The sequence below is a fragment of the Phocoena sinus genome, chromosome 9, assembly GCF_008692025.1.
Source record: "Phocoena sinus isolate mPhoSin1 chromosome 9, mPhoSin1.pri, whole genome shotgun sequence".
Taxonomy (NCBI): Eukaryota; Metazoa; Chordata; class Mammalia; order Artiodactyla; family Phocoenidae; genus Phocoena; species Phocoena sinus.
Window position 1 is genome coordinate 21,313,450 of NC_045771.1, and position 22,809 is coordinate 21,336,258.

Here is a 22,809-nt window from a genome sequence, read left to right on the forward strand (position 1 = left end):
GAGCCCCTGATCCTGACGGCATTGCATGTCTGTTTTAAATTCAGTCTTGAGTCTGTCATCCTGCCCCAGCCTTAGAGGAAGGGGATTCCAGAGCCAGCACCCCACAATGGCTCACCAGACGCTGTGGTGTTTGGGGCTTTCTCCTTAGCGCTAGATAAGCAGGGTGCGCTGAGATACATGGATCTCATCCACCCTCAGGCTGTCATTTTCCTGGGATTCAGGGAGCCAAACGGCGAAAGGGGTGCATCTTGTTCGCTGGGTCACCAGCTTGCCTGTGCTTCCCAAGCTGCCACTGGTAGGTAAGGCACCTACCTTCTCCCAGGCAGATCCATGAGCCGGGGTCCCCTTGCTTAGGCAGACATAGTCCTGCACCCCAGCTCTAGGGGACACTGCCTGCCAGCTGCCCTGTGCTGTCAGCCCACTCCCCAATACGCCGCTTTACCAGAAGACCCCCAGAACACCACACAAGGTTGCTTCCCGCCCTCAGGTCATCCTGGTGTCAACTTCTCTGTGGCTACAGTGGGCCAGGGCACTAGAGAGCTTGTGCCCTGGACAGCTGGCTCTGGGGAGAGGCAGGTGGGAGCTGGTCCGCAGGCTCTTGTTCCCCCCTTGGCATCCTGGGAGGTTGCAAGTAGGTGGAGAAACACTTTGGCTTTGCTCCCGAGCCTGGGGGGAATCTGGAAGTCCGATCCTGACCACACAGATTTGCATCTCTGAATTCCCTGGGCACTTCTGGGCAATTGTTTCTACACACTGGCTATAACTGGCCCTGGGGTCTCCTGATAATTAAGCTTTGGGTCTCTGTGTGTGTGTGTGTGTGTGTATGTGTATGGGGTGGGGGGCGGCAGGCGTGGAGCACATGCCCAGCAGGCTCTGTCTGAGTTCGGTGTTGAATAAAGAGCAGGGAGGAAAAGAAAACAGGTTTGCAAGGGAAGATGCTCCATGCACTTGGGGCCAGCCATCCTCCCCGTGGGCCTGTTTTCTCATCTGTGAGTGAGGGGCTGCTACTTAGTACTTCTCAGTGGTCTGAAAGGCCTGACTTGCCTGACGAGCTCGGCCCCAGAACTGCTGGCCTAATGGGAATGGATTCAAGTTTGTGGATCCATCCAGGAGGGCCTAGGGGAGTGGGGAGACTGCGGGGAGCCTAGACTTGACAGCCTGATGCTTTGAGCCAGCAGGGATGGCTGGGGGCGGGGGAAGCTGTTCTCATGCCAGCTGGCTGCTGTGGACGGCCAGTGACACCGTGAATTCCTGGAAAATGTGAGCCCCTCTCTGCTCTTCATCTCACCGCAGGTCAGATGCCTCCCCCTCCCTATCTAAAGGCAAGGAGGGGAAGCAGGAGCTGCAGCCAGGAGCATATGGGCACATACCCCCCAGGATAGACAGCCACACTGGCAGCTGTACCACAGAGTCCTAGATACCAAAGGAGGTGTGACCTGGTGCCCGGGACTCTGACCATCTGTTTGCCCATCTCTCCCTTGTTGGAGGGGGATCCGCGATGTCTAGGGTCCTTCTGGTTCTGACATTATGTCCCAGGGATGCAGAGGAAAGCGATGTCTGCGTGGCTTCTGGAACAGGGGACGTACCCAGACTAGTCATGGAGGGCTGTGTACTGAGCCACGTCCGGTTCTGGCCGCTCAGTAGCTCTCTGCCTCTCTCTGACCCCTGCTTCCCCAGCCTGAGGGGTGAGCATCAGCTCCTCTTGCCGCATCTTTAGGCATGATGCTACCACTATAGAAGCAAAGACCAGTCTGTAAGGGACCAGCATCTTTGAAATCCTGTGGCCCCGGGTGTGCCACGTCCAGAGCACTGCACCCACTTTGCAGATAGGAGATCCAAGGCAGGAGGATCGTGGTGGTTTGCGCAGAGTCTAGTCTTCCACTTGAGCACTTCTGCCTTAGTGCCCGGAGCATAGGGGTGGCCAGATACACTTGGTCCAGATATCTGGGCTTCTGCACCCACTCGGAGGGTAGTGAGATGCAGTGAAGAGAGTGGGGAAGGGTAGGGACAGGAGCATGTGAGGCCGAGGATAAGAGGTGGTGCCTCCCCTTCTCCAGCCAGGAGAAGGAGCCCTGGGTCTGACTTCAGAATCAATCTCGTGTGATCCAAGCAACACTGACAACCTGTCCTGACCTGCAGAACCTCAGAGGGAAACACTTCATTTTGCTTCTAGTTTCTTCTGAAGAGTTGTGAAATCACTGTGTGTGTGCGCGTGTGTGTTTTCACACCTTCTGTTGCCCACTTCAGGTGACGTGGAGCCTCCTCGACTACTTTTAGGGGGTGACTTTTCAGCCATTCAGACACCTGGCTCCGGCCGGGCCTGGCCCTGGGATTCCTGATTCACTTCCCTAGGCGGAGCCCGTAAGAAACGGAGCTTCCTCCACTGGCTCTGAGGACCAAACATGAGGACCACTTAGCTTTGTTTAAAAGGAACATGGCTTTTAACTTTCCCTGCAGGCCTTGGTGGGGGGACAAGGGAGCCAGCCCTCAATTGTTTGGCCATATTCATTTAGGAGGTTTGTTTGTTCTTTTTAAGCAACACCCTGACGAGACCCCCAGTCCCCACCAGCAAGCAGAGCTCCCCTGTCCTCAAACACCAGAGAAATCCAGATTCCCTGATCTGCAGGGAGCAGACTGACAGCCTCAGTTCCCACCTGTCCCCCTCCCCGAGCGCACACACATTTAGTCTCCTAAGGTGGATTATTCTGCAGCAAGGAGGATGCAGGTGTTATTCCTGGAAGGGGAGACTTCTCTCCAGGACAGAAAAAAAATGTTTGGAAATTTGGAAAGCTGAGCTTGGGGCCTTAACCTTCAGCTTCCAGCAGGCGGAAACCGGTCATTGCCTGGGAAAATCGCAGGCCGCGTTTCACAGAGCTTTCTCCCGGCGGCCACCATCTCACCGTCTGTGCGGGACTTCCCTCTGGCTCCTGGCCCTTGTTTGTTTTCGGCCGGGATTGGCGACTGGTCCCTGGCAGAGGTTTCTAGGGGCAGCCGAGAAACCCGTACACATCTGGCGATTTTCACGGCTTCGGGAGGGGGAGGGTGGTGTGGGAGTGACAACGTGCTCCTGCGGAAAAATATTTACCGAGGCTGTTTTTGAACTGGCTGCTAAGGGAAGAGCGGGAGGCCAGACGTGCTTCCTGGGACTTCCCAGAAGCAGGTGCGCCTGGGGCAGAGATGCAGCCGCCAGGAGTTGTGCCGGCAGGTGGTTGGTTGGTGCTGGGAGTGGGGCAGCCACCTCCACCAACAGCCCCCCACCCAACTAAAGTCCTGCCCCCCAGTCTGTGCCTGTGTCTCCCCAGCCCAGCGTCATGAGGGCACCTCCCCCCAGAGGGTGTGGGAGACCCAAATGCGATCCTGGGTAAAGCTGGCAGCTCAGCGTCTGGCCGACAGGGCAGGCCTCAGTGGTGCTACTTATAAGCTTAAGAGTAACGAGGATAAACTGTTTCTGATCGGTGGTTGGTAGAAAACTGCACCGTGAGAAGAGAGAGGAAACACATACCCACCTGTGCCCTTGGCCTCAGACCTGACACAGGCGCAGCGGGACACGCAGCGCCTGCCCTCCTTTCCGGAGCCCTTGGCCCAGACATTGGCGTCCCCAGCTCACAGCAGGGTGTTGGCAAGGTTGTCCGCCCACCTTCCCATGGAACAGACCTGCCCCTCTGAAGTTTTGGAGTATTTTGACATTTTCCCCCAACACTTACACATTTTTTAAAATGTTCATTTTGTTCTAAGGTAGATATTTCTCTTTCCCCTGACTCATAGGGAGACCAAGGCCCCAGGAGGCCCCAGGCTCACGCAGGACCCAGGTCTCCCACCCCCAAATCTCGTTGTTCCTGTGGAGGCCGCCTATACATCACACAGGTGGTCCTTGAAACAGATCTTAACGCTGAGCTGAAGGCTCTCTGCCTCCTTCCCAGGGTGCTGTCCTGTCGCCCTGACCTTTGTGTGAGAGTCCTTCCCGGCGGGCGACTTTGTACGGGAGTCCTTCCTGGCGGGTTCCTGGCAGGCGAGGTGAGCGGAGTCAGCCGGGCATCACCCCGCCCACCCGTAGGCCAGGGGCTTGGCCGCTGCTGGGCTCACTGCCGGCTCAGACAGATCCGGATTCACATGGTCGGCAGCAGGCGGAAGGATTAGGAGGCCCGGGGAGGGTGTTGTTTCCAGGGGGTTAGTCCGTCTTTCCAGGACGGGGAGCGCGACACACCCGTCCCCAGCCTCAGGTCAGCATGTGCACGCGCCCCTCATTAGGCATAGCGGCGACAGGTGGCTCAGAGGTCCAGGACGGCACGTCCTTGTGGGTGGGGGGAGGAACCAGGGCAGGGGCCGCAGGGGGCTCGGGCAGAGGCAGGGCCGAGATCCTGGGTGGCTCAGGTGATGAATTCCAAGCTCTCCTCTTACCTCTCTGCCTTCAGCGACAGAATTATGATAATGAGTAATCCAAAGAATGTATTTAGAAGCTTCCTGTTTCAGGGTGGGGCGGGTTCTGCCCTCTGACCCACCTGGAGAGCTGGTGGGGGGCAGTGTGCAGCCGACTGTGGCCCGAGACTGTCACTAGGAGGGATTGCAGAGCTCCTTGGAGCCCCCTGTGAAGGCCCCGCCCCTGCCGGCCCGGGGGAGGGGGTGGGGCAGGGCTGGCGGGCGCGGCCCCTCCTCCTCTTCCAGGTATGTCGTCTTTGGAGAAATGTCTGTTTAGGTCTTCTGGTCAGTACTTTTAAAAAATTTTTTTTAATTTAATTTATTTATTGTTTCTGGCTGCGTTGGGTCTTCGTTGCTGCACGCTGGCTTTCTCTAGGTGCGGCGAGCGGGGGCTACTCTTCGTTGCGGTGCGAGGGCTTCTCATTGCGGTGGCTTCTCTTGTTGTGGAGCACGGGCTCTAGGCGCGTGGGCTCAGTAGTTGTGGCTCGCAGGCTCTAGAGCACAGGCTCAGTAGTTGTGGCACAGGGGCTTAGTTACTCCGTGGCATGTGGGTTCTTCCTGGCCCAAGGCTTGAACCCGTGTCCCCTGCACTGCCGGGTGGATTCTTAACCACTGCATCACCAGGGAAGCCCTGGTCAGTACATTTCAATACAAGAGTTTCCCCACCTTCTTCACCCAGAGTCAGACACTTAATCAGATTCTTTCATCTTCACCCACACCCCTCAGGGTGGGATGGGGAAGGACGCTGAAGTGAGGTAGCTTCATTTCACCGCGGAGGAAGCCCAGACTGAGAGGGAGGCGCACGTACCCAGCATCCCCTCCTGGGTCCCCCCCACCATGTGGTCCCTACCACCACTCCCTGGTCGCGGAGCCCAGCTCTCACAGCTCTCACAGAAGGGAAGCTCAGGCTGCCCAGGCTTTCCCTGCTGACACTGAGGTCTGGGGTAACTGGGCTGCCCCCAGGAGAGCCCCTCCCTCCTTCCCTCCTCTCCCTGCCTCTGCTCCACGTCTCCCCCAGGCTTCTCCGAGTTGGTGAGGAAACACTTCCTGGAGCCAGGCTCCACCCAGGCCTCCGGTTCCTCTTCCTTCCCCAGGAAGATTCTGGCTTACCCCCCTGTCTGGGAATTCGCTTGGCTACAGTCACCCTGGTGCTGATCTCCCCCACCCTCTCCTATGCGGCCATGCCTCACTGGGGAACCTGGGAAGAGCCTCATGTGCGCCCCCCCCCCCCCCCCCCCGCGTCAAGGCCTGTACAGATGTGAGCGTCCCAGAGGAAGAGGCGAGTTTCCGCATGGCTCTGTGATGGGGAAGATGCGGCAGGGACCCGACTCGGGCCTGGCATGGAGAAAGCCTCCCCCTCTCCCTTGGAACATAATCGTGGGTAGCGTTACCTGAGCACTTTCTGTGTGCGCTCGCTGCTCTGGGTGCTTAAAGGTGCGAGTCAGTTACTGTCATTAGCGGCCTCTTCACTTTGACGGAAGCAGAAACGGAGGCACAGAGTGAAGATCCTCGCCTGGCACATGACCAGCGCGTGGTGGGACGGGGCTTGAACCCAGGTGGTTGGGCTCCCGAGTGCGCGCTCTTAACCCCTACCCTGTCCTGCTTTCGTGGAGAGGGACGGGGGTGGGGCAGGAGAAGGGGTCACACATGGGACTGACTGGGCAGGGATGTGTGCACATCAGATCCGCGTACCTCGGGCTCTGGGCCACACTCCAGGTGTAGGGGACAGGAAAGAAGGATGAATTGCTGGCCTGGAGAAGAAGAGGTGGGGCAAGGTCCTCTGGCCACAGCCCCCTCCTCTGTGGGGAGGAAGGTCCCCAGGTGAAGCCTGCCTTTCTCTGTGGCTGGGAGATACCCGTGCTGGACAGTGCCAGCCCTCTCCCGCCCAGGGAAACCACCAGACAGGGCCCTGCCCTGGGAGCAAGTGTCGGGCAGACCAGCTGAAACAAGCTGATAAGGGCAGAACAATTCCAGATTTGAAGAATCCCCAGAACGATCTCCCCCGAGGGGGCAGTTCTGGGCTCCTCTGGGAGAGGCGATGCCCGGGAGCTGGGCCTGACAACCCCCTGGGGTGCTGTTCTCATTTCCAGAGGCACCAGGAGGGCAGAGCTGCCAGGCCCTGGGGAAGGGACAGGGCGGCTGGAGCATGACCAGAACCTGCGGCCACGCTTGTCTGCCCGACCGCTCGGCCTGACGGGCGGCGGTGAGGGCGGTTTGGGACCCTGCCCTTCCGCAGACACTGGAGCTGTCCTTCCTGCCATTTCTCTTCTCGTTATTAACCTCCACCTTGGGTCCCTCAGTCAGCTCGAGCTGCTACAACAAAATACCACAGACGGGGTGGCCTAAACAGCAGACGTTCCTGTCTCACAGCTCCAGGGGCTGAGGGTTCTGAGATCAGGGCGGCAGCAGGGTCAGGTTCTGGTGACCCTCTGCCATCTTCCCGTGTGTCCTCACGTGGCTGAGAGAGAGAGGAAGCTCTGGGGACTCTTCCTTCTTCTGAGGACACTAATCCCAACATGGGGCCCCAACTCCTAACACTGTCACACTGGGGGCTAGGGCTTCAACACATGAATTGGTGGAGATCCAGACTTTCAGTCTGTAACTCCACTTATGTCAGGAAAGTTGACCAGGCACATCTCTGGGGCCCTCGGCCCGAGCAGGGGCCCGTTTGGAGGGGTATAGAGAGCAGTCGCAGAAGTCACAGTCCCCGTTCTTTTAGATGCGGACCACGGCAGGCTGGAATAGACACCCCTCCCCCCCTCCCAAAGATATGTACAGTAAATCCCTGAAACCGATTATCCCCTTATTTGGACAGAGGGTCTTTGCCAGTGTAACTAAGCCAAGGATCTTGAGATGAGGTCATCCTGGATTATCTGGATGGGCCCTAAATTCAGTGACAAGTTTCCTCATAAGAGACACAGAGAGGAGGCAGCGATGTGGCCCCGGTGCCAGAGTTGGCAGTGCTGCTGCTGCCAGCTAAGGAATGCCACCCACTGCCAGAAGCCAGAAGAGGCGAGGAAGGGCTCCCCTTGGAGCCGCCATTGGAGTGTAGTCCTGGCCACACTTTGATTTCAGACTCCTGGCCTCTGGAGCTCTGAGAGAATCAGTTTCTGTTGTTGTAAGTCACCTAGTTTTTGTTATGGCAGCCTGAGGACATAGGACATAGGACCCAAGGCACAGAGAGGGTCCAGGCTTTACCCAAGCCCAGGGCAGCCCTGGGAGAGTGCCGTAGCCGGTTGGTAGAGGTGAGGCGAGTTGGCCTCCCTGTCCCTCTCCCCAGGCACCCAGCCCTGACCCCTTTTCCCAGCTGCTGTCCTTTGATGCTGTCCGCCCAGATCAGGCTCCCGCAGCCTCCCTGTGCCCACCAGTGCCTGCTTAGGACCTTTTTTGGGGAGTGGGGTGAGGGCAGCTGGCTTTCTTAAAGCCACAAGGGACAGGCGTTTACAAGGGATGGGTGTAGGACTAGTGAGGTACCCAGAGCAGAACCCCAGAGCAAACAGCCTCCAAGGACAGGACCCACGCTGAGGCAGAGGGGGGTCCAGCAGGGCTTCTGGGTGGAAGGCCTGGAGTGCTCAGCTGTGCAGGAGAGAGGTAGGTGGGGAGGATGCTGGGGTGTGGGACTTGTAAAGACCCACCTGGAACGAGGGGTGCGGCTCTCTGTTCCTGGGAGGGAGGAGGCTCGAGAAGCAGACATCACGTACTGGGAAAATGAGTTTCAAGGTTGGGCGGCTGATTTAATAAAACCCAAGAAGCACGGAGGTGGGGACATTACATGGGGTGGGGGGCATCACATTTTTCAAAATCAAGGGAAGAGGGAGAGTGAGGGGGCTGAATGCAGGGTTAAGAGAGGACATCTGATATACTGGCCCTGGGGAAAAGTCCTGGCCAGGCCAGCAGTGGCCTGCAGCCCCTCTCTGCTCCTAGGGCAGCCCCAGTTCCCTTGCTGACCCAGGAGTTTGGGGCCTGCATCCTTCCAAAGCTCCCCCATCCTGCCCTGCCCCACTGTAATTAATACCCAGCTGCCATCCAGAAGCCTGGCAATAAATGGGCCAGTTTGAGATGGGCAACAGGATTTGGGGGCCGAGAAGGGTAGGCCCTAGACAGCTGGGAGGGGCTCAGATTTCCACCAGGCTGAACCTGAGGCAGCATCACCTGGCACCCTTCCCCATGATGCGCAGAACCTGCTCTTGGGAGGTAAGAGGCTCTTGAAGTGGATGTCACATGCTGGATGTCACATGCTGGGAGAATGAGTTTCGAGGTCGGTCAGCTCTTGGAAAGGAGGCCCAGAGCAAGGCCTCTGAAGTGACTGTTGTCACAGCAAAAGCAGACTTACCTGTGTTCACAGCGTCATGCGTGGGAAAGTGCCAATACATCCTCGGGGACCTTAGAAGTCACCTAGCCCATTTCGCAGATGTTTCAAGAGGACCAAGGACTTGGCCGAGCCCTCGAGGATAGAACCAGGACTAGAAGGCTCCGCTCTGTCTTCGCACCTGCCTTTATCTCTTGACCTTTTTCCATCTCTACATCATTCAGTTATTCCCATTTCACACCCTGAACTTTATCACCCACATACCATGCACCGCCTCTGCAATCTTAAGTATTTCATTCCTTGATCACTGTTTGTCCACCTTCCGATTCATTTGCTCAAGTACACCTAGACCATACTGCTTGAACTCAAGGCAGCCAGTCTAATCACCCATCGCTTCACTGTTGCCTATCAGCCCCCCGTCTGTCTTTATCCGTCCTGTACTTCACTATCTACCATTGTAATCCCGACCTTACAAGTATCCTCACGTCTCTTGCACACTCTCCCACCATCATAACTCACCTAGCAAAACCCCTTCCTCAGGTGAACCGTGCCTCCACTGCTCCCATGCCTACCGGCAAGCAGCAGAAAGAAACACTGCTAAACTGGCCCAGTTTGGCACCAGATACTAATTGGCAGTCATCCTTTATTTCTCTAGTAGAGTGGTTCTGAAAGTGCGGTCCTCAGACCAACAGCATCAGAGTCATTTGGGAACTCGTTAGAAATGCAAATTCTCATGCTCCATCCCAGACCAGCTGAATCAGAAACTTGGGCTGAGTTCGTAAATGGTGTTTTAACAAGCCCCCCAGGTGATTCTGATGCTTGCTAGAGTTTGAGAACCACTTTTCTAGTAGGCTCCCTTTCCCGTTTCCAAGATAAGTATTTCATACGTTCACCTTCCACACAACTCCAACTCTCTTATTTCATCTCTGTAGGGTATTGCTGATTTCATCTAGACTTGGCTGAGGGAACTGAGGCTGTCAAATGGAAACTTGTCTTCCCGTTGCCACTGTTACCAATGTACCAGTGTCTGTGTCCACCTTCTTCCTTCCAGTTTCAAAGGCAGGTGTATCCTACTGCCTAAGATGGGGTATCTCCCTCTGTATCTTAAGGAGAGGGAACAAAACAAAAGGAGCATTCTTAACAGCTCTAGCATCTCCCACCTTCAGAAAGAAAAGCAGAACTTTCTTGACTACGGCAGCTCCCTCCAGCGACTGCCATATTTCCTCTGCTTCTTTTTATAGCTAATATTTGAAAAAGTTATTTACACACACAAGCTCACTTCCCAACCGTTCACTCATCTTCTATCAGCCTGAGTTAGGCTTCCACCTGCACTGTTCCCATGGAAACTGCGAGTTGAGGTTGATGGGACCGTCATTGTTGCAAATCTCATCATCTAGCACCATCAGCCACTCCCTCCTTGGGGGAAAGAAAAATCAGAAGCCCCTGTTGCGTCTCCCTATTTCCCCCTAGAAGTAGCTGTTATCCTAAATTTAGGATTAAATTCTCTATATAATGTAAATAATGTTTTCTACGTTTCTATCTCTAAAACTATATTGTTTAGTTTTGTAGATTTTTAAACCCTGTAAATAAAACCATATACACTTTTGGTTTTGTTTTTATTGTTCAGTATTATTTTTAGATGAATTCATGTTAATACGTGTATTATAATACATAATATGTATATTACATACATATAAATATATATAACAATATACACCTTGTTCACTGATTTTCAGTGCTGTGTGGTATTCTAGTATGTGAATATACCATAACTTATCACATCACTTTTAACGGATGTTCGCTTGTTACCTATACTAACCCATGTATGCACACAAGTCTATACATTTCTTTATGTCTGTGTATGTGTATATTTATATACATTTCTTTATATGTTTATATGTCTATACATTTCTTTATATGTGTGTGTATGTTTATACACATATACATACGTGAATTCATACTGATATCTCCCTCTAATCAAGTATCACAGGGTTCATTTAGCCTCATCCCCACACACCTTATTTATTTGTAACTTCCTTCTCCAACAGTGAGAACTCTGGCTCATGTTATTTATAATTTATTTACTTATTTGACCAAGCCTAGTACACAAGTAAAGTAGATTTAAAATTGATAACCCGTACCCTTGTGAGAAACAAATTTACCACTTAGAGTACACTGTTTATTATATAGAGTTCTTTTTTTGTTGCTACCCTTACACTATCCAGTTAGAAAACTCTTTTCCAGTTACTTTGATCAACTTCTTTCCCCCACCCCTCCAGTGAGGTATGTTATACACTTGTAACATAGTTTATTTTCATAGTCCCTGTCACATCCTGGGATTTTCCTGAACATCTCAGTTTTCTTTCTAAGTTTGCAAAAAATAAAGTTAATTCTTTGGTGGGGGGGTACTGTGGGTATCAACAAATGCGGAGTCTTGTATCCATCATCCCAGCACCATATCTAACAGTTCCATCGTCCTAAAAGTCAATTCCTCCTTCTTCCCTCAACCCCTGGTAACCACTGATCTGTTTTCTCTCCCTGTAGTTTTGCCTTTTCCATAAAATCATATAAATGAAATAAGATACTGTGTATAGCCTTTTGGCTTTTTTCACCCAAGATGTCTTTAAGATTCATCCATGTTACATGAATCAGGAGTTCATTCCTTTTTATTTCTTAGTCACTGCATGGATATATAAGTTTGTTTATCCATTCACTTGTTGAAGGATATCTTGGTTGTTTTCAGTTTTTGGTGATTATGAATAAAGCTGCTATAGACATTCGCATATCGGTTTTTGTGTGACCACAAGTTTTCAGTTGTTTTGGGTAAATATACAAGAATGGAATTGTTGGATCATATGGTATTGTAATGCTTAACTTTAAAGTGAACTGCTAAACTGTTTTCCAAGTCAGGTGACGGGTACTGTTTTGCACTCCCACTAGCAGGGTATGAGAACTTCTCTTTAGCATTTGCTATTGCAGGTGGTTTGGGGCCATTCTAATAGATGTGTATTGATACTGCATTGTAGCTTTAATTTGCATTTGCCTAATGACTGAAGATGTTGAGTATCTTTTCACATGCTTTTTAGCCATCTGTATATCTTCTTTGGCAATTTTTCCTTGTAGATCTTTTGCCTATTTTAACAAATTGGTTTATCTTTTTATTGTTTTAAGAAATGTTTTTCCCTCCTTAATGAGCTGGCTAGAATTTCTAGTACAAAGTTCAATAGGAGTGGTGAGAGAGGACATGCTTGCTGTGTTCTCAAAATTAATGGCAACACATTCAGTCTCTATTAAGTATGATGTTAGCTGTAGGTTTATTTGGAGATATCACTTATTAGGTTAGGAGAATTCCCTCTATTCCAAGTTTGCTGAGAACATTTCTTTTTCTTTTTTTCTTTTTTTTTTTTTGTGGTACGCGGGCCTCTCACTGTTGTGGCCTCTCCCGTTGGGGAGCACAGGCTCCAGACGCGCAGGCTTAGCGGCCATGGCTCACGGGCCCAGCCGCTCTGCGGCATGTGGGATCTTCCTGGACCGGGGCACGAACCCGTGTCCCCTGCATCGGCAGGCGGACTCTCAACCACTGTGCCACCAGGGAAGCCCTGAGAACATTTTTAAAATCATGAATGAATGATGAATTTTGTCAAGTGAATTTTCTGCATATATTGAGATGATTGTATTTTCTTATTTCACTGTTAAGATGAATTGCATTGATTGATTTTCAAATACTGAACTAGCCATGAGATGAACCTCACTTGATCATGATGTATTATTCTTTTTTATATTATATATATTCCATTAGTCATTAAGGAAATGCAAATTAAACCACAGTGAGATACTTCATGCCCACTAAGTAATTGTAATGAAAGAGACAATAACACTTTGCTGGTGAGGATGTAGAGACATTGGAACCCTTACACTCTGCTGGTGGGCATGTAATATGGTACAGCTGCTTTGGAAAACAGTTTGGCAATTCATTCCTCAAAATGCTAAATACAGAGTTACCATGTGACCTGGAAATTCCACTCCTAGGTATATATACCCAAGAGAAATGAAAGCTATCCACACAAAAACTTGTACACAAGTGTTCATAGCAGCACTATTTATAATAGTTAAAAAGTGGAAACAACCTGAATATTCCTCAGCTGATGAGTGGATAAACCAGATGTGGTCTCTCCCTACAATGGAATATCATTCAGCAATAAAAAGAAATAAAGAACTGACACGTGCCACAACATGGATGAACCCTTAACAATATTTAAATTAAGTGAAAGAAGCCCCACATTGTACAATTCCACTTATGTGTAATGTCCAGAATAGGCAAAATCCGTATCGCGACAGAGATTAGATCAGTGGTTGCCTAAAGCATGGCTTTTCTTCTGCGTCTTCATTGTGAGGATTTGTGTTAATCTAGTCAAGAGCTGGTCTGGGTTTAAAACTTGATGCTGCAGTGGGGGCTGCGGGTTTTTCAGGTGAGACCTTTGTTTGTGTCCCTGCTTGCCTGTGGGGCTTCCCTTTCTGCTGCTCCCTGTGAGCCAGTCTTTGGCAGCCGCTACCCCCAGCTATATTCCATTTATTTTTCCTTCACACTTGGCTAGCATTTTGAGTCAAAGGCAGGGTAGAAGGACGTTCTCTGATGTTTTGCACAGGCACTGGAACCTGGGGCTTGCGGGTGTGGCCTTCGCTAGTGTTCCTGTCTCTTTTCTAGAAGTTATGCTGGACTTAGAGCACATATTCCTGCCCTCTGCCAAGGGTAAAGAGCTGTTTTATTTGTCTGTTCCCTTTCCCAGCTGCAATGGATTTCCACCACTTCCTTCAGGCTATCCTTTTTTACCTTTCTCTTGCAGCTGAATGCTTTTGTTTCCTAGCAGAAATAGGGGAGATGGGTCTAGGCAACATTTCACTGGTGTTTCATTGGTGGCTGTCCTTTTCCTTCCTCAGCTGTGGTGGGGTTTCTACCAGTGCCCTCAGGCTATGGGTTTTGTTGACTTCCACTGAAAAGTCAGGCTTTTTTTCCAGGGGATCTGGGGCTATGTAGAGTTTCAGCAGTCACTGCTGTTTCCTTCCCCCAGCCAGCCCCAAGGGGGGAACCTTTCTCAAGGCTCTCCCCAGGCATCCTTAGGAACCACAGGTGGGGTTCCTGGGGGGAAAAGTCTACACAAGGGTCTGAGCTTCTCAATTTACGCAGTTTTCAGGTCTCCACGCTTTCACATTAGCCCACGTTCAGCCTTTAGCAATTCACTGAACATTTTAACTTTAATCTTCTTACTGAACTCTGCCCCACGTAAGCAAATGCTTGAGTCCAGTTTCTCCTTGTGGTTGACTGTCTCCAGTTTTCAGGCGAGTTGTTTGCTCATGACCTCAGTTCTCCAGTGGGTTCAAGAAAAGTCATCAGTTTTCCGCTTCTCCAGCTTTTTTCTTGCTGTGAGGGTAGGACATATGTTCTTTCCAGCTCTTTATTCTCATTGGCTGAAACTAGAAGTCCTGTGGTTTCTTTTGATAAACATATGTTCTTAATTTATTTATTTATTTTTTTGCAGTACACGGGCCTCTCACTGTGTGGCCTCTCCCGTTGTGGAGCACAGGCTCCGGACGCACAGGCTCAGTGGCCGTGGCTCACGGGCCTAGCTGCTCCGCGGCATGTGGGATCTTCCTGGACAGGGGCACGAACCTGCGTCCCCTGCATCAGCAGGTGGACTCTCAACCACTGTGCCACCAGGGAAGCCCTGTTCTTAATTTTGATGGAACCAAACCTATCAGGCTTTTTCATTGGTTTGTACTTTTCATGTTTTGTTGATTGACAATTGTATATGAAGTGATTTTTTTTTCCTTTGGCTGCGTTGGGTCTTCGTTGCTGTGCATGGGCTTTCTCTAGTTGCAGCGAGCCGGGGCTTCTCTTCGTTGTGGTGCACGGGCTTCTCATTGCGGTGCCTTCCCTTGCTGCGGAACGCGGGCTCCAGTAGTTGCAGCACACGGGCTTCAGTAGTTGTGGCTCACAGGCTCTAGAGCGCAGGCTTAGTAGTTGTGGCACAGGGCTTAGCTGCTCCGCGGCATGTGGGATCTTCCCGGACCAGGGATCGAACCTGTGTCCCCTACGTTGGCAGGCAGATTCTTAACCACTTCGCTGCCAGGGAAGTCCCAAACTAGTTCTTTTTACAGACACATATTACGGCAGAACAGACTATGCTATAGAAAGTTCATGTAAAGCTAGAATTATTTGATCCTTGAATCCATGTTTGGATTTTCTTTATGAGAAAAGTGTTAACGACCAATTCAATTTCTTTATGAATGTGGGACAAATTATTATTTCTATTTCTTCTTGAGTCACTCTGTTAAGTTGTATTTTCTTAGGAATTTGTCCATCTCACCAGCTTCAAATTTATTCGCATTTGCTCATAATGGCCTATATTATAAATATCTCTTATTGTTTTTATACCTCATACTTTATATTTATGCCTTCTGGGTTATTTTTCCCTTTGGTCATCCTCACTTAAGGCTTTACTATTTTATTAGCCTTTTTGAAATATCAATTTTTGGCCTTTGTTGATATTTGCTATTGTCCTTTGGTTTCTATTTCATTGATTTCTGCTTTTATCTTTATTATTTCATTCCTCCTATTTTTCTTTGGGTTTATTTCTCAGCTTTCCATTATCAAATTGAAGAGTATATAGAGAACCAGATCTGAGCAGATCCTAGAGAGATGCATGTCAATTGCAACGTGGCTCACACCCTCAGCACACCTATTCACGCCACACCACCACCTTCCAGCCAGCTCATACCTAAAGGGCTTCAAGTGAGTTTTCTGTGATCTGTTGTCTGAGGAATGAAAAAGCCAAGTTATGTTCATGTATATAACATGCTGGAGCCAGGCCAGAGTGGACTGCTGTGGGATAATAGCCCTTTTTAGGGGAGACCCTGAAGGATAGTATAGAAAGAAAGTTCTTCCAATGAGCAGAACTTGAATAGTACCTTTCACGGTGTCCTTTGTGTGTGTGTGGAGGGGGGGGGAAGGTGAGCTACACAGAGGTGAGGCTCTGACCAGATTTTTAGGCAGTAGCTAATGATTTTTAGGAACTTAGAAGAAACAAGAATGAAGAATCAGTGCAAGGAATTTTATGGACGAGGCATGTGGATGAGCTTCTTGGGATGATCTGGAGTATGAGAATTTTTGTCTCACATTAATCAAGTGGACAAGATGACCCATTGTGCCCATCAGTTAGTTTCTCTCTCCCTTCACCTAGTGACTGCTCTGTGGGCTCATGAACAAGTGGCCACGGTGTAGGCAGGGTGCTAAAACAGACACATTCTGGGTTTGAATGTGTTTTCTCAGCAACTCTACTCATGGACTTATAGAACGCCTTCTTCACCATGATGATATTCCACACAGCACAGGGCCGCACCAAGGAACTCACTCGAAGGCAAAGTAAGTAGAGCGTTAACCTTAAAAGATTTCCGCATCTTACTGTGGTGCCTTCATGCTGCTGCATAATGAGGCAGGGAGGAAGATGGATGGAACCCAGGGATTCCCTGTGGTGCCTCCTACTACTCTTATGTCCAGTCGTAAAAGTAGATGCAGGGACCTCTCACTGAGAGCATCCCTAAAGACTCAGACCTCTCAGAAATGAAATCCAATATCCAGGACTAATGGTGTCAGTGGTGCAAAGTGAAGCAGTCCTTGCTCATTGGTGGTGGAAATGATGTACTCATCAGAGGAGTTCAGGAGAAGGGTTCTGGGTGCTGTTTCTGACTTAAACCTGATGCTCTAGCCGTCTCAAGTGATTTTACTAGCTAACTGATTATCTTTCTAATAAATTCACTTCCTGTTTAAAGCAGAGAGGATTGATTTCTAATATTTGAAAAGAAGAACCCTTGTTTTTATAGTGGAACAAGTGGAGGCAGGGGAGCAGATTAGGAGGTTGAATTGTGTCCTCCTCACAAGACATGTTCCAGTCTTAATCCCCAATACCTGGTACTTGTGGATGTGACCTTATTTGGAAATAGGGTCTTTGCAGATGTAACCAAGTTAAGATGAGATCATACTGGATTAGGGTGGGCCCTAAGTCCAAGGACTGGTGTCCTTATAAGAGGAGAGACACAGAGACACACAGGGAAGAAGGCCATGTGCTGATGGAGCCAGAGACTGCAGTGATTATAACTACAAGCCACGGAACACTAACAATTGCTAGGAAGAAGCAAAGAAAAATTCTTCCTTAGTACCTTCAGAGGGAGTATGCCTTTGCAGATTTCAGATTTCTAGCCTCTAGAACCATGAGAGAATAATACATTTATGTTGTTTGAAGCCACACAGTCTGTGGTCATCTGTTATGGCCACCATGGGAAACTAATACACACTTCATTCAGGGTACCCTGAGTCTGTGGAAAGATTCAGTCCTGGGAATTGGATGAGTGGCTGGCTGTGTTCTCTACTGTGGTGATTCAACCCAGGTCGCAGTTTGCTGGGCTTATAGGTAGGTCTTCAGTGGACCACCCATCAGTTTTGATCCTAAAAAAAAAACACATGATTATTAGCCACTGTCCAGAATTACCCTCGTTCGACTATTCTGATTACCATGCTGCTCCTGCTGCCTAGGGTATCGCACCCGCCTTTCTTCCTGGAAATGAAATTCTGCTCATGCCCTACTACCCAACGAACCTGCTGTCCATTCCCACTGAAATCGGCAGCACCTCCTACCAGCGTACCTGACTGATGAACAGCCAGAACAATCTCTTAGAACATGCTTCGAGTCCCCTCAACAACATAGCAAATTTAAGCAAAATCCAAAGCACCAAATAATCCAAAATAAGATGCACTATTATTATTATTATTTTTTTTTTTGCGGTACGCGGGCCTCTCACTGTTGTGGCCTCTCCCGTTGCGGAGCACAGGCTCCGGATGCGCAGGCTCAGCGGCCGTGGCTCACGGGCCCAGCCGCTCTGCGCGCGGCATGTGGGATTTTCCCGGGCCGGGGCATGAACCCGTGTCCCCTGCATTGGCAGGCGGACTCTCAACCACTGCGCCACCAGGGAAGCCCAAGATGCACTATTATTCTATGAACCACTTGGGTAAAAAAAAGAAAAGCACCGTCAGAGTGTGACTTATGATAATTTATAATACATCCTCATCTCAGAGACATGAAAAGGTGTGCATCTTAGAACTCCTGAAATACAGTATTTCTCAAAGCCTTGGTGAAGGGAGTGTCATTTGAGCTTTCTTAAGGAACAAAGAGTGTGAACAAGCAGACCGTACGTGATAAACCACTCGGACACTTCTATCTCTCTAAGACTTTGGATTTCTTCCAAGGAATTTCTGGCAACTTAACTTTATTTAATATGTGGGCTACCACTGAGTCCAGATTTCAGTCAACCAACTAAGAAAACAATTAGAACGACTTCTAGCTGCTTGAGGCAGCATACTGATCCAGATCCCTGGTATGCATACCCACATTGATAAATTCAGCCTGATAGAAAACTATGATTATCTCTCTTTGATCTAGCACCCTCATATTCTGTTAACCATACATATTTGCTAGAGTTTTTGCAGATATTTTTTAGGGTGGAAGCCTTCTTCTGGGTCAGACTCAACTGTATTTGTCCTCGTGGGCACCTGTTATTACAGGTTTGAAAAAATGAAGAGTGGTGGAGGTGATGAAGGGATATGGCTTTCTGTGTCACCAAGCTCCAGTGAGGTTATTGAGAGTTTTCAAGCAAGGTGGGAACTGCGTCATCAGACAGGAGAAGAGTGGTTGAGTCTTCCAACAAGCGAGTTCCATGGCGAATTGAGCTTTATCGATACTCTGACTCATCTGCACCCTCTCATGTGTAACCGCTGTACTTCTCAAGGTCCTATTTTCAAATAAGAGACCTGGTGAGGCTATGAATTACACTAACGCTGTAATTTCGCAACTCCTGGGATCAGACCTGTAAGTTTGTCTTTTGGTCTTCTCAGCATTTTAGCTGCAAGCAATAAGAGATTCCTTTACTGTAGCCTTAGAAAATCTCTGATTTTCCAGTCTGCTTTGATAGGAGGATTGAGGAATTAGAATATGTTATTGTCTCCCTTTAAGCCAGTAGTTTTCACTGGTAGTGATTTTTGTCTCCCTCAGGGGACATTTGGCAATATCTGGAGACATTTTTGGTTGTCACAACTGGGAGGGATGTATGTGTCTTACTTGCATCTAGTGGATAGAGACCAGGGGTGTTGTTAAACGTCCCATAATGCATAGGACAATCTTCCGTAACAAAGAAGTACCCAGCCCAAAACGTCAGCAGTTTTGGGGCTGAGAAGCCCTGTTTTCAGCTCTTTGCTGTAGTAGGAAGTAACCACGCCACCCAACCTCCCTTGCTGATACTCCCCTCTGCAATCTCACTTTTTACCAGAAAGATACTCTGACATGATCAGTTATAAGAAGCACCATTATTTTATGAACCACTGAGAAGGAAAAGCCACCATCAAATTGATTTTTATTTATTTATTTATTTTTTGCGGTACGCGGGCCTCTCACCGCTGTGTCCTCTCCCGCTGCGGAGCACAGGCTCCGGACGCGCAGGCTCAGCGGCCATGGCTCACGGGCCCAGCCTCTCCGCGGCATGTGGGATCCTCCCGGACCGGGGCACGAACCCGCGTCCCCTGCATCGGCAGGAGGACTCCCAACCACCGCGCCACCAGGGAAGCCCTATCAAATTGATTTTTAACACACGTCCTTTTATGTGTGCTCTTCATATTCTTCTATGGCAGTAGCCACTCAGTCCTGCCAAAGCCACTTTATGGGCACTTAATTCTAGATGGCAGGTGCTACTGTGACTGCTTCTCCATGAGATGCTGTAGGATAGTAAAGTCATTTCCCTTCATACTTGCAGAATTCCAGTTACCTTTAACCCCAATAAGGTCCAATAACTAACCCTCAAATGTCTGTTGCCTGCAATCACACCTGATTCTCATTAGCAAAATTGTGTGTGTGTGTGTTGTGTGTGTGTGTGTGTGTGCGCGTGCACACACATGTGAAAGATATTGGGACACTGTCTAGCTTATGGAGGAGCTGGGCTTGCTGAAGACCACATTTAGGGCTACCTTTAATATCATTCGAGTCAGGCTTATGGAACTTGTGTGAAGAGGCCAGTACTGCTCACCAATGCCAGGCTCCAGGTGCTGTAGCTTTGGCTGTGGACACTTGCTCTAGCGTCACCTCCACGGCTGCTCACACTTGAGCGTAGTCCCACTGCTCCTGCCTCAGAGTTCCCCATAGTCTACTGCCTCTTTGCTGACTGGCTGGGGTGGAGGTGTCTCATTCATGGCGGTTTAGTGCGTGCCTGTGCTCCGGTCACAAGGGAGGCTGGCGTCTTCAGCCTCTATAATGAGGCAAATCCTGCTTCCATCAGTCTTGCTGTGTGGGGAATTCCCCAAGCATAGAAGAATGTTACAGATTCTGATTGGCTACGAAGAATGGCCAAAGTCCCCTACGCCAATTCCCGCCATTCTCTCCCTTCTGCTCAAAACAGAAAACCAGGAATCATCCTGGCCTCTCCTCTTCCCCTCCCTTAGTACATCAGCAAGTAGTTGATTCTACCTCCAAAATATAGTCTTGAATCCATCCTCTTTTTGGCTCCTGTGTCAGTGACTTAATACAGCTGACTATTATCCACTTCATCTGGATTACTGTAACAGCCTCTTTTCTTCCCATCTCCATATCCATGTTCCCCAAAGCAGTAAGAGTATATTTCTTCGTAAATCACCCTATAAAACTTGTTTGCTTTAGAGCCTTCAGTGGCTTCAGTGGCTTTTTTTTTTTTTTTTTATCCCCACTTAAAATAAAATCCCCTATCCTTATTTTGGTCTAAGGAGGGTGATCTTTTGTCTCGTTTTACATAGGATACAATTTTTAAGAACGCTTCCTTTTTATTCTCAAAAGGGTATGGTTTAGACAGCACGTTAGTGTTAGTTTACCTATGAGGCCCTGAGTTTTCTGAGCCCTGCTCCTTCCCCCCACCCCCACTCACTGAACTGCTCTCAGACTTGTCTTCTCTGAGCGCTTGTCCTTCCTTTGGGGACTTGCAGGTTCTTTCCTTCTTCCTGGCACACTTTTCCTCACATTCTTCACACAGCTCTCACCTCGTTGTCCTTCAAGTCTTAGCTAAGTGGTCATCTCTGAGAAGTCCTTTCTTACCTCTCTCTCTAACAGCCCTCTCCCCCTGTTAGCTAAGTGGTCATCTCTGAGAAGTCCTTTCTTACCTCTCTCTCTAACAGCCCTCTCCCCCTGTTCTCTGTATCATTTCCTTCTTCATTTCCTCCATAGAGTCACCAGACATTGTCTATTGTTTAATCTCTGTCTCCCACACTAGAATGTAAGCTGCCTGAGGGTGTGGATTACATGTGTCTTACCCTTGTATCCCAGGGCCTGAACCTGTCACTTAATGGTTCCTTTGGTCAATCAATAAAAGGCCTTCCTTCCCTGACCCCGTGACAAGGTTTGAGCTCCCGTGCTAGACACAGTCAGAGCACTGTGTACTTTTCTCCCTCAGCGCGTCTCACAGTTGTACTTAAATGGTAATTTGTGTAATTTCACTTTACCAGTTTCTCCTTCTAGATGCATGTCCAGGGGAACAGAGGCACGTTCCTCTTGCCATGCTGAGAACAGGGCACTCCAGTATGTGTGAGTCTGTTGAGTCTTCTGCAAGCTCATGGGTCTGGGAGAAGGAGGTGATGATGGTTCTCTGCTGGGGTAGGGAAACCTTGAAGGGCGAGTGCCTGGGGCCGGATGGGAGAGCAGAGCATTCAGTGCAGGCTCCCACACGCAGCAGGACTAGCTGCTTAGTCTTTCTCTTGAGCGGAATTTCCCTGGACTTCCTCTGTTTCCCTCTCAGTCTCCCTCTTAGAGGCTTCTTGAACCCCAGAAAAATCTGGGCACATCAAGGACCCAGACCCTTCAGCCAAGACAAATGGCAGGGATGGGAGCAAAGCCTCTGGATCCTGGGGAAGAGTTGGAGAAATGGGGAGAGAAAGACTTCCAGCTAATACCGTAGTTGATTCTGTGTTGTCTTTGTAAACAGAAGTCAAGCCTAGTGGTCAAACAGCTGCCGAAGACAGCAAGCCAGACACACTTCCACCATCCAGTGTTCAAGACACAGTCAAACAAAGCACAGTCCCACCATCCACTGACAAAAATGTGATTGCATTGGAGACCAACCGAAGCACACCCACAACGCCTAACACTTCAAGGGCAGTGCCAGCCTCAACCCAGCAAAGCACAACTGCAGCAGCCAGTGGCAAAGATGAGAAACCAGCCACGGGCAGCCCTGCTGTAACTACTAAAGACTCAAAGGATTCTACAACCGCACCAACCACTGTCTCGACAAAGCCTGAAACCACAAGCAGCCAGAGTGGAATTCAAAGCAATTCAGCTAAATCTGGAACCCAGAGCAGCCACAGTGTGACCACAAGCAGTGTGATCACTAAGGAAGGAAATCGGGCAGCCTCTGACCTTCCAAATCCGGTTAACACCTCAGTCATCACGCCTGCTCTTCCTTCCGTGCCCACCCCGGCAAGCACTCACCGGCCTAGCACCGTCCCTGTGACTTTGGTCCCTGTGACTTCAGAGACTGCAGGGAGCTCCGAGGGACCAAACAAAATTACAGCAGCTACAAGTTTAGGCACAATGGCGGGTCCCACCTTCACGACGCAGGGGACACTGACCACGCTAAGTAAGTAATGTCTTTCTTTTTTCAAGCAAAAAGCAGCTTTCAAATGCTTATGTTCTGTATCTCCAGCGATTCATGCATATGCATATTCATGAATATGTGCCACCTTCACCCAGCCGGTTGGTTTCCCATTTCAGTGATGAGCAGCGGCCGGCAGAACTGTGTGTTCTGGTGAGAGCTCAGGGTTTTGACCTGCCTAGTGGAGCATTTACTTTTTTTTTTCTTAAGTGCTGGTCTTAACCCAGTAAATTAATTTCAAGACTCACTGATGGATCGTGAGCCTCAAGATCATGACCCAGGTCAGATCTATTGAATCAGAATTTCTAGGCGTGAACCTGAGCATCTGCGTTTTGAGGAAACCTCCATCCCCCAGCCCCCGCTGGTAATTTGGGTGT

The 22,809-nt window shown here is 49.6% G+C and overlaps 1 protein-coding gene across 1 annotated transcript in view; it reads left to right on the forward strand.

Annotated features, from left to right (window-relative positions):
• The window catches only part of PODXL (podocalyxin like), a 42,042-nt gene that overhangs the window by 10,007 nt on the left and 9,226 nt on the right, over positions 1 to 22,809 (forward strand). The window contains exon 2 of the mRNA XM_032642162.1: positions 21,767 to 22,417. Within this exon, the coding sequence (XP_032498053.1) occupies positions 21,767 to 22,417 (651 nt within the window). The remainder of the gene's footprint in view (positions 1 to 21,766; positions 22,418 to 22,809) is intronic.